The sequence below is a fragment of the Myxine glutinosa genome, chromosome 1 (assembly GCF_964187855.1).
Source record: "Myxine glutinosa chromosome 1, kmMyxGlut1.1, whole genome shotgun sequence".
Classification (NCBI taxonomy): Eukaryota; Metazoa; Chordata; class Myxini; order Myxiniformes; family Myxinidae; genus Myxine; species Myxine glutinosa.
In genome coordinates, this window is record NC_136261.1 from 67,098,852 (window position 1) to 67,111,515 (window position 12,664).

The 12,664-nt window shown below is 46.1% G+C and overlaps 1 protein-coding gene across 3 annotated transcripts in view; it reads left to right on the forward strand.

Moving 5' to 3' along the window:
• IPO13 (importin 13) overlaps positions 1-12,664 on the forward strand; it is a 308,248-nt gene that overhangs the window by 184,234 nt on the left and 111,350 nt on the right. For all 3 annotated transcript variants that reach the window (XM_068112643.2, XM_068112650.2, XM_068112659.2), the window contains exon 7: positions 3,170-3,336. In XM_068112643.2, coding sequence (XP_067968744.1) covers positions 3,170-3,336 — 167 coding nt within the window. The remainder of the gene's footprint in view (positions 1-3,169; positions 3,337-12,664) is intronic.

The following is a 12,664-nucleotide window of genomic DNA, read 5'->3' on the forward strand; positions in this document are numbered from 1 at the left end:
GCAACTGGAGGCCCTCGGGTTTTTGTGAAGTCTGGCAGTTTCACATTGAAGGAGGACGTTTGGCCATTATTTTGAGGGGGATTGAACTCTTCGGTTAGTGTGTTATTACGATGCTTTTAAAATACTCCTCCATAACCTTTTAAAGTATGGCACTTTCGTTGTCCAAGAAACAATAATTGTGACCTTTTTTTTATACTGTAGATTGTCTTCATTTCCTTGCTTGGAGATGTTTTTTTTGATGGCACTCAAATTATTGCCACTGCAATTTCGGGACAAAAAGATGAACTCACAGTTCGACATCCCAGTTAGGTGTGATTGCGAAAGACACATGTACAATTTTCAGCCTCTCTCTCTCTCTCTCTCTCTCTCTCTCTCTCTCTCTCTCTCTCTCTCTCTCTCTCTCTCTCTCTCCTCTCCCTCTCCCTCTCCCTCTCCCTCTCCCTCTCCCTCTCTCTTTCTCTTTTGATTCCTCTTTGTCTGTCTTCCTCTCAAGTTTTTCTCTTTCTCTTTTATGCTTTCTCTTTGTCTCTCTTTCTTTCAGCCTCTTTTTCTCCATCATTTTAACCCTTTGTAGCACTGCAGTAGATAATGCCATTTTGCAGCTGCTCCTTCATTGCTGCCCTCTATTAGCATATACTGACAATAACAGTGCCAAGCTTTTTCAAAAGGGTATGGACATGTTTTGCTATTTTATCAGTTCTTAATGTTTACCTGTAATAATGAATTATTTTTCAGGTAACCAGGGTAACTTTGAGTTATAGATTTTTGAATACAGTAAAACCATAAATATCGCGGGTTTGAATTCGTGAGTTTTGACCAATCGCGGGTAACTTCTTATGTACCGATTTAGTTATCACGGGGTTTAATTTATACCGATTGTCGGGTTTGAGCTGAGTTGTGATGCTGAAGTGTAAAACGAAGGAGAAAAGTCACTATTGTTAACAGTTTTCAACTTTGCACATATAATTTGAATTTACCTGTAATTGTAAATCAGCAGGACTGCTGCAGTGCAGGTGGTAAGTGAGACATGCAGTGCGTACAGTGCTGTATTGTACCCATCTCCATGTCAACACTGTGTTCGATGGAATCGTAATCCATCCGTCTGTTTTTGTTTATTATTGCCCTTAATTATTTTTAACCATGCCTCCAAATATTAGCCACGGCTCCCAAGAGGGAAACTGTTGCTAGTGGTGAACCACGTGCAAAAAAAAAAGTCAAGGAAAGTGATGCTTTTGACTTAGAAAGTGGAGGTTTTGGAGAATCTTGGTCGAAGCGAGAGTGCTTTTATTTTATTTGATTGAATGAATGAATGATCGTTTTAAGGCCATTTTCCCTGCTAAAGCGGGGGTTAGCCTTGCGGGCCCCATGACAATCATGATTCCCTGTTTGAGGCAATGTTTTTATAGCCGGATGCCCTTCCTGATGCCAACCCTTGGTCGCCTCTTACGATGCACAGGGATACAGTGTACCTATTCTAAATCGGGGTACACACCGTGATCATTCATCCCAGCAAGCTGGTACTCAATTTGCTGACCTCGGAAGGATGACAGGCTGAGTCAACCACCCTGTCGTTAATTCAGCGATCAATCGGGATTCGAACCCAGGATCCTAGGATCCCAAGCCGACACCCTAACCGCTAAGCCAACACCATACTTTTTTATTTATTCGCTTTTATAAATTTATTTAATTATTTATTACATTTATTTATTTATTCACATTCATTCATTCATTCATTCATTCACTGGTTTAGAACCTGTGAAAGGATTCATAAAAAACACAACAGATTATAAGAGGAAACAATCTAAGAGATTACGGTAATAGGGGATGAATGGTGGGGGCTTTGGAGTTGGCAGGAAGGTCTAGTCACTAGACCACTCTAGAGTCTAGGTCACTAGACTCTAGTGATACACACACTCACCTCTGAGCCCTCTTTCCTGGGTTTGAATATCCCAACCCAGTTGTAAAGTGTGGCCTAGTGATACACACTCGCCTCAAAGCCATCTTGCCTGGGTTTCAATATCCCAACCCAGTTGTAAAGTGTGGCCTAGTGATACACACTCGTCTCAAAGCCATCTTGCCTGGGTTTCAATATCCCAAACCAGCTGTAAAGTGTCATTTTGGTGTTTCACAGGCAGTGTGATTCATCAGTGTGTGTGCCGTCCTTTGGATAGACGTTAAACTGGGCGTCCCATTTGTCGGCTTTGGTCGGTGGACGTTTAAGACCTCACGATGTCCTTTGCAAAGAATATCGCCAGCACCATGGCGAAATTCCAAATTCCTGCCATAATTACTGCTGCGAAGGCAATGGCAAACCACCCGGTACAACCCTTGCTCAGGAAGCCATGTTGGCGGCACCGACGTTCTGTGACGGAGTATGGTACATCAGAGAGAGAGAGAGAGAGACAGAGGTGGCGATTTTAGTACAAATTACAGAAGGGAAGGGCTGCGTTTAATCCACTTATGAACTTTTAATCTGCTTCAACGCAACAGCAGACTTCATCGTAAAGCCGATTTATACTTATTTTACATGTATATTTGAATTGTGATGCGTTTAATTTTGGCTGCTTGCCACCTTCCTCTGTATTTTCTCAAAGCCCAGGAACCTAACCCCCTTATTCCCATAGGAAATTGGTTTTAACTACCGTGGTTTTTAATAACGCCGCATTTTCTTGGAATCGATGTAACCTCCACCCACCCACCTCACCGCAACCCCCGCACCCTACACCCCCCACCCCCCCCATGCATGATATTTAAGGGTTTGCTGTATTGTTAACGTTACTGAGTTATCATAATCTATTTTGATGAAAATGAAAAAAAAAAAATCCTTTTCATTACGATTGTCTTTTACAAGATAATACTATTCATGGTCTTTTGAGAAAGTTTACAAGATCTGAGCTCTGAATCTCAGGAAAGGATCCACTGTTTAAAATTGTTACATTCCATCAGGAAGTTTTTGTGTTGTACAAATACTGTCAAATTACTACATTTTTAAGTACCAATTGTTTTCCAGTTATTTCACTGGCTTAAAGACCAATTAAGATGGATTTTCTATCCTCGGCCTAACAATAGTATTGCATTTCAACACCTCATAACTCCTCATCTCCCCCCCACCCCCCTAACCACCCCTTCCAGATTGTAACATGACATTTTTTGTGTTTATGCAATGCAGGAGGATATTGGCTCACTAGAACGTGAAAGGAAAACGATGTACCTCCAGGTCTACCGCCCAGTTTATTTCCAGCTTGTCGACGTTCTCCTGTACAAAGCACAGTTTCCAACAGATGCCGAGTATGCAACGTGGTCATCTGACGAGAAGGAGAACTTCCGCATTTACAGGTGTCCTGTCTCTGTGTGCACTGTCTTCTTTTGTAATCATGGTCTCATGCTCATAGAAGAGCTTGCACAATTTTTTCATGAAGGACATGGATATTATGAGGCATTGTGAAAATTCTCATGATATTTAGGCCTGGGATCACAGCATCATTATGAACATCTCGGATGTAATCGTAGTAGTCGTTTTAATGATTCCCACCTTCTTCTTAGATCAGCTGGGGAATGTTTTTGACCAAAGTCTTTCATGAACAACTTGGCCAGGTGTGCTAATTGTAATTTCTTCAGGGTGCTGGTGATAACTCTTCTACTCTTTATGAATAGCACCTCGCAACCTTTAACGTCCACCAACAACTAGTGCCATGGTTCCTCCAGCTTAACGTCCATCTGATGGATGACTCGCACAATGATGTACAGTATTGCCCTGCATGTGAAACACCAGGTTGATCAATAATTTAGGGCTGGGTTGAGTCTAATGGAAAATACATATGTAAATGCCTATGAATTCAAGGACGTAAAATCCCTGTAATGAAAGATACTATAGCTCTACTTGCTTTTCTCTGTAATTTACCTCCTTTTACTCCACTCGACACATGTATGTGCGCTCGGAGGCTCGGAGCTCAGCACTCACTATGTAATGGGAGCTGTACAACTAATACCTTTTCTAAGCTCGGCGCGATCTATTTACCGAGTTTGTGCTCCCTTTGGCGCGCGACTCCGGCGGTCTTTATTTATAAATATAATCACATCCTACCAGACATCGAATGAAAATTAGTCACAAACATATCATTGAGATATATTTATTGTGATATAGTGTTCATTCTTTCATTGTCAACACGTCTACAAGTTTAAGTCTCAAGTCTTCAAGGCAAAGTCTCAAGTCAAATCGTAAGTCACAAAATTTGTGACTCGAGTTCAAGTCGGAGACGGCGGCAGGGATTTTCGAAGCTCCACACGGTCTCCACGTTTTTCGAAGTTAAGTCTGTTCACAATTGTATTTTGTCGAAACTGTATTTATCTTTCGGTGTGTGAAGTTATTGTGTGCAACTTTGGTTGTTTCTCGGTGTTTATCTTTCATAAATTGATCGTCTGTTTGCCGTGTCGTGTCTTGAGGCCTTGTACAGTGTGCACTGTACAACCTTGAGGCTTTGTTTTTCTCTCAGCGGTCCGTCTTTTGTGATCCAATAACTTTCGTTCTCTGTATTCCCAGTCTTTTCACCCATAGCCTACTTCCTTGTGTAAATCTCAACTCAAAAAAAAACAAACAAACAAAAAAAAAAAAACATTTTCCTTCTCTGTTATCATTCGTTTATTCATTCTTATTCGTTCGTTCGTTCTTCGACCACGTGTTTCTCCCCCATTTCCCCAGATAGTTTTCACTCATTAACCTTCAATGTTTACACTTTCCCCTCAAGTTATGTATTCCGTCATATTTTATAACACCTTTTTCTTCTTCTTCTTTAAAAGGCTGCTTTCGACTTGCTCACCAAATCAATTCATCCCAAAAAAAATATCCATCTCCTATAGTGCCTTTTTTCTACATTCCCTAAACTCTCCTGCACTCCATCCTCCATCCAGCATCCTTAAACGTATTTTTAACTCGAAGGTCACAAGCAACTCATTTTGCAATAAATGTTCGTTTCCCATAAATCGTACACTTTCAAAAATCCAATCTCACCCCATCCCTCCAAATCTTCCCCATAACCCCTCCCCTCCAAATCTTCCCCATCACCCCTCCCCTCCAAATCTTCCCCATCACCCATCCCTTTCAAATCTCCCCCCTTGCCCCCTCCCTCCTAAACGACCCCCTCACCCCTCCCCGCCAAGACGCCCCCTCGCCCCTCCCCTCCTAGACTCCTGCCTCACCCCTCCCCTCCAGATCTCCCCCATATCCCATCCCTTTCAAATCCCTCCCCTTGCCCCTTCCCTCCCAAACTTCCCCCTCACCCCTCCCCTTCAAATCTCCCCACCCTCATTGCTTCTCAATTTCCCCCCTCTCACTCCCCCTCCTCAAAGCGTCCTCCCCGCTTCTTCCCCCTTCAAACTCTCACCTCCATCTCCCCCAACCTTCTGCCTCGCTCTTCCCCCTCCTCAAATAACACCTCATTGTGGCTCACCCAATCACCATCAAACCTTTTGTCCGCCCCATCCTTCCCTTTCTCCGAGCTATTCTGAAATCTCTGACACACATTCAACAGCTCTCCCTACCTCTTCCACCTCTTCCACATCTTACCCTACCCCTCCTCCCCCCTGTTCTGTATCTGATGCTCCCCCTTCCTCTTCATTAACGGTATGGACCTCAAACATCCGGGGCCTTCGTTCAAACTTAACTGATCTCTCCATACAGGTTGCTTCTGTCAAACCAGACGTGATCTGCTTAACAGAAACTTTCCTCCTTTATGATGTCTCTGATTCCATAGTATCTCTCCCGGGCTACTCCCTCCTCCGGTATGATAGACCTGAGCCTCGTCCTGGAGGCGGGGTTGCTATCTTTATCAAAAACTCTCTTCCTCACTCGCCCTGCACTGCACTCTCTCCACCTCACCCCCAGGAATACCTCTGGCTACGGCTTCCCCTTCGCTCCCACCTCTTGTTCATATGTGTGTTGTACCGTCCACCAAACAGTGATGACTCCATCTATACACAAAGAATTAAGTTAAGCACCCCCCCCCCGTTATTTTACAACCTCGCACATTACAAGTTTGTTGTCGTCAAAACAGTGTAATATACCCATGATATTGCTATATTTTCTGGAGAAGTGATATTATGGTCACATAAAAACATAACAATCATGCCGTTTTCAATATTTTATTCTGAATAATTTAAGGTGAACTTTTTTGGGAATTTTAGGCATATTTTCACCTCAATTTAAGTATGGAGCTATAGGTCCATCACGGACAGTGTGGATGACGTTTATGTTTTCTAACGTACAGTCATTGTTCTGAGAAGACCTCTAGCGATCTTTGCGTCAATCACGACCACGTGGATGATAACACGTGCTGCACGAGCGATGGGCGTCACAGATGAGTGCACTCATCTGCATTTCATCAATGGATAATTGCTAATGTCATACCAATCATTATTTGATCTCACATACCTTAGAATATATGCCAATGTATACATATACACAAAGAATATATATTAGGGGGTGCTTACCTAAATTCGTTGTGTAGGGGTGCTTAACTTAATTCTTTGTGTATACATCTCGCTGTCTGATGATATGGACCAACTTCTATCTACTCATCCCAACTCTCTCTTCCTCATATGTGGTGATTTCAACTGTCATCATGCCAGTTGGCTGGGTGTGGGTACCTCTCTCACCAGCCATGGCTCCTCAGCAAAGGACTTCTGCGACTCACTGGGACTGACACAATCTGTCAATTTCCCGACCCGGATCTCAGTCAACGGAACATCTTCTCTTCTGGACTTGGTTATGACTAACTTCCCTGAAAATGTCTGCTGCTCTTCTTCTGCTCCGATCGGATCATCTGATCATGTCCTTGTTAAAGTGGACATCTCTCTGACCATCCTCAGGGAGCCTGCTCAGCGTCGACGAGTCTGGCATTTCACTCAGGCCAACTGGCACGGTCTTCAAGCAGCCATCAATCATCTGGACTGGTCTCCCATTTCTACCACCTCTGACATCAACTCATCCTGGGAATTCTTCCAAAGTAAATTGCTCTCTCTCATGCACAGATTTATCCCATCTCATCTTCAGTTGTCTTACCCTTCCTCCCGTCCATGGTACACGGAATCTTGTGGTGAGGCTGTTCCCCAGAAACAACTTGCCTTCGTCTCCTGGAAAGCAAATCCAACGGAAGGAAATCTCATTTCCTTTCACGAAGCCCGAAACAAGTGTGTGTCCACCCTCAGGAGAGCCAGGAAACAATATCTCTCCATTCTCAAGACCGAACTCTCTTATCTGTCTCCCTCTTCCAAATCCTGGTGGCGTCTGGTCAAATCCGTTTCTGGTGTTTGTTCCCCCTCCATCCCCTCCCTTACCTCAAACGGCTACACAGCTGACTCCGCACGTGAAAAAGCTGAATGCCTCAACTCTGTGTTTGCCTCTAAATCTTGTGTCCCAAACCCATCCCTCTCTGTACCCACCATACCCAGTCGTACCCTGCTGCTCCTGGACTCCGTGTCCTTTCCTCCTGACAAGGTGGAAAAGTTTCTGTCAACCCTCGACTCTGATTCTGCAACTGGACCCGACGGCATCAGCCCACGGGTCCTAAAATCCTGCTCTGCTGCTCTATCTCACCCTCTCTCTGTTCTCTTCACCCTCTCTTTTGCTCAAGGTCAACTGCCATCTGCTTGGAAATCAGCCAACATCACCGCTTTGCACAAAAAAGGTGCAAAAACAGATCCTAGCAACTACAGACCAATCAGCCTTCTCCCAATTATCAGCAAAGTCATGGAATCCATCATTGCTTCGGATATGAAATCTTTCCTCTTCTCCAATGGCTTGATCTCTGATCATCAATTTGGTTTCAGACCAGGTCACTCTACTCTGGACATGCTGCTTCTGCTGTCTCAACAATGGATGGAGGTCCTCAATGCCAAACAGGAAATTAGAGCTGTCTCCCTCGACATATCACGTGCCTTCGACACGGTCTGGCACCCCGCTCTGCTCACCAAACTCTCCTCCTTTGGTATCCATGGAAATCTCCACGCATGGCTGGCGGACTTCCTCTCTAGTCGTCGTCAACGTGTGGCCCTGAATGGGTTTCTCTCATCTCCTCTTCCTGTTCAGGCTGGAGTTCCCCAAGGCAGTGTTCTGGGCCCCGTGCTTTTTCTGGTCTTCATCAATGATCTCTCTGACTCTCTCGAAAATCCTCTCTATCTCTTTGCTGATGACTCCACTCTCTGCCGCTCCATTCCTCTTCCCTCAGATCGGCAGTCTGCTGCCTCCTCACTCTCTGAAGACCTGGACAAAATCACAGACTGGTCAAACAAGTGGAACATGTCTTTCAATCCTGACAAATCTCACACTCTTACTATGTCTCTCCGAAAAGATCGACTGGACAACCCTCCCATCTACTTTCTCAACAATCCTCTCCAAGAAGTTCTGTCGCTCAAGATTTTGGGTCTCACTATCTGCCATGATCTTTCTTGGGAAAACCACATTTCCAAGCTGGCCTCCAAAGCCAGTCGCCGACTGGGCATCCTCCGTCGTGCGAAGTCCTTCCTCGGCACACCTGAGCTCCTCACCACATACAAGGCTTTCATCCGCAGCTCAATGGAATACTGTTCTCCCCTATGGGCCGGTGCTCCTGCCTCACACCTAGCTCGGCTTCACGCTGTTGAAACCAAAGCTTTCAGAATTATTGGAATCTCCCGCGATGAAGCTATCTCTGAGGGCCTTTCACTCACTCACCGCAGGCAGGTAGGTGGTCTTTCTGTCTTCTACCGACTCCTCTCCGGCCTTGCACCCCCAGCTCTCTCTGTGCTCTGTCCCCCAAATATTCCTACAGGTCGCACAAGATCTGCCAGCAACCCTCTGATGGTTAAACTGCCGAAATATCGGCTCTCTGCTCACCTTCACTCTTTCATTCCTCTTTTCTCCCGCCTCTGGAACAAACTCCCTCACTCCCTTCAATCCCACTCCTCCCTCCAGGTCTTTAAAACAGCTGTTCACCACCATCTCTTATCTTCCCCCATCCAAAACCTTGATCTTTTCTACCCCCGCTAATTCACCCCAGATCCACCTTGTTTGAAATTCCAACTTCTTTCCTGGAAGTCCTGGCAGTGTCCATATGTTTTATACCTCTCCCACCGCCCCCTTCCCACGCCCCCCCCCCCCCCAAAGCCCTCGCCCTCTCTCAGATCTCTCGATGTCTCCATGTCTCTCGGTCCCTGCTCTCAAATGTTGTGTTTGTGTCCTTCCCCCTCTCTCCCCATCTCGTCTACCGCTCCCTATGTTATATGTTTTATGTGTCGGTTTGTCTTTCTGTGTGATTAATGTTCGCTCTTTCACGAGCCTCGACCTTGTATACAAAAAAAAAGAAAGAAAAAAAGTCACCGACTTGAGTCGACATCTCTGCCTGGGAGCGACGTGGACCAACTAACGGAGGATCGTACCCTCAGCGTGCACTTGCATTACTGCCGAGCGGAACAGAAGTGCAGCGCTGACTAACCACTACCGAAGCTAGGCAGTGGGGCAGAACTCTCGGCTATCCACTATGTACACACCATGTCGGATCGATGAAAGGAGGGACGAGAGCAAACCAGACAGAAAATGCACAACTATTATTTATTACAAAGCAATGGTGAAAAGCACACTATTTACAGCTCTTTATTCACCAAACAAAACTAAAGGCAAAAGGCAGGTATTTACAGTAAAACAAACCAAGTACAAAGGTACAAAAGCGCAGACTTGTCGTCAGCGAGTATTCTTATACAATCTTACCGACACACACAGAACATGGTACCACTATCCGCGAAGAAGAAGAAGATATGAAAGAATAATTGAACGAAAGAGGCAGTTTGGTGTATGGGAACGACCCCAGTCTCATCTCATCCAACCAGGCGAGGCTAGATTGGGCCAAATAATATGAGGGGCTGGGAAGGTAATTATGAGGAGGGTGATGGATTAAGGTAGCAACAGGAATACATGGTGTGATGGCGAGGTTATTATGAGGAGGGCGACCATGTCGCACGCCAGGGCCTCCGTGGCGTCACTGCCCCCTCACCTTGTGCTCCCCTCACCTCACTCCGGACCCAGGGTAGCTTGCTCCGGCAGGCGAACCTTTGAGCAGGCAGCGCTGGCAATAAGGTGGCCACACAAGGGCAGCTCGTACTGCCATTGCATGGCCCCATAAGCACAGCAGCTCAACACAGTTCACCACCACTGCAGCCGCTCCAGCACTACAGCCGTACACCACAGCTCACCACTGCTCACCACAACTCACCACCGCCCTGAACCAAGCCATGTCCTGGGCTTTATAATTGCCACGCAGGGCATGGCTTACAAGCGAGCACAGTCCATGCACAAGCATCTTCCAATCTGAGCTGGCTTTTCCCATTGGTGTGCATCCAACAAGGGGCCGTTCCCACTATGAAGCTGCAGAAATTTCCATCATCCTGAGGAGAACTTAGACAGAGCCCTCACCCCCACCCCTCGCCTGTGCAAAGTGGTGAGGGAGGCTCCTTTTCCCCCCTCCCCCTTCACGTGAAAAGGCTCTTCCATACAGTATGTACACCTTGCAACTCGGCACCCTGAACAGTAAGCATTCGTACGAGAAAAGGTACCTAGTTTTCCTGTGCAGCACCCAGAATGCCTGAAAGATATGGCCTTTCTGGTCCTTGCATTTGGCATGTTTCTAAAGGCTGTCCAGGTGACGAAGGTATAGAGGTACAATAAGGTAAGACAGCTGATCTGGAGTGTTATTGCTGATCAATTATTACGAATGGGGAATTTGTTTGTCCGAAAGAGTTTGGACAGAAGTTAAGGTTGATAATTAAAGAGTGAAGAGCCGAGCGAACAAACAGACCGGAGGTGGGAACGAACTGAATGGGAATTGAACGAAAGAGATAGTTAGAAATGGGGAAACACCACAGCGGAAATACATAGACTAATTAACCACAAAGAATGTTCCCATTCCGAACAACCCCTTAGTTATTTCTTAGTCTATGTAAAGTTAGACCTGTGCACATTATCTATCTCGGGATTCCTACAGTGTAAATGGAGGCGCTCCTCCCTCCCGGGGGGTGCATTTTCCAAAACCACAACACCACCCGCTCACTGAACAAGACTCAGACCAAGTCAGTCAATTCCATGTGTGCACATTGGTGTAATTATTTCCCCTCGTACCTTTGACCTCACCTATCCCTGGAATGCGACAATGCATACATGTCCCACCTAATGTGTTGTGTCCTTTTATTTTACACGAACACATTCACACGGGACAGCCCTAAATGTAATTTTATCTCCAAATACATACCAGGTGAGTTTGAACATTTGTTTTTTACTTTATTTACAACTATTTTACCTAACTAATTCCCACTGTCTAGATCATGCTCACCCCATCATCCCTTGCACTATGTACATTCCTCTTAACTGGCTTGCACTATGTCGCTAAGCTAGCTGCATTCCCACTACATGCCAGTCATCTCCAACACTCCGTCTCAAACATTACTCTGATGCTAATGTTACTCCCCCTAACCTAGTGCTCTTGTGCCCCCATGTGTGGCTGCCTATCCCCCATGCTCCCATGTGGTTTCCAAAATTATCCTGCTCTATCTTACTGTAATGAGCATCTTGCGTCTGCAGAGGTGCTTGGCCTAGCCTCCACATCGAAGGTCGGAGTGATAAATGAGGGCATCTTGTCGCCTCTGTAAGGTCGAAGTTGGTCGGCATGGACGATCCAGGGCCTGTAGGCCCATTTTGATCTGAAACACCACGTCACAGATTTGCACCGGGACTACCCCCAGGCCCTGCCAAGGCGACGTGAGCTTAGGGCATTTGCCTTTCCTCCTCCTAGGATTACAAAACCAAAACTTCATCCCCAGAGAGAGTACCCACTCGCCTGGCTTCAGTGGCCATACCTGCACTTCATCTTCACACCCGCCAGATGGAGTTGGTGGCGTGTGAAGGCATGAACCCATTCCATGCCCTCCTTCAAATGATGTGCATAACCCTCCCCCGGCGGTCTTTCATGGAGCTCTGGCACTGGACCGCACAACGGGAGTCCGTATGTACATGAGCAGCATGAGGTGGCTCCATGGTGACCAGTAGACCATCAGCAAATACGGGAGAGGTTCGTCCCAGTCATCCTGATGGGTGGTGGCAAGTAAATAAGGCCAATTGTTGAATCAAGGTCTTATTGAAACTTTCCACCATCCCCTCAGTTTGTGGCCTTAATGGCGTTGTCCTAGTTTTCCGAATTGACAAGAGACTATACACCTCTTTTAGAAATTCACTCTCAAATTCTCGTCTGGTCTGTGTGCATCTCTTCTGGAATCTCATGCCCATGCCAACATACAAATCCTTTCACGAAGGCCTGTGCCACAACCCTGGCTTATTGGTTGGGGAGCAAATAGGCCTCCGGCCATTTGGTAAAATAGTCCATGACCACGAGGATGTACCTGTTATCTTGGCAGGTGCAGGTCCTAGAATGTCCATAACCACACACTCAAGGGCCCCCTCCCCCTGTTGCAATTGAAGGGGGGGGGCCCTCACCCTCCGGCCACTTTTTAGCAGTACAGGTATCGCATGCTCGACACCAGTCTTGTATATCACGCCCCATATTAACCCAATAAAACCTCCGGCAAACCTGAGATGTCGTTTTTCTGCCTTCATGGCCGCCCGGGTGGGTACAGTGCACCTGCTGTA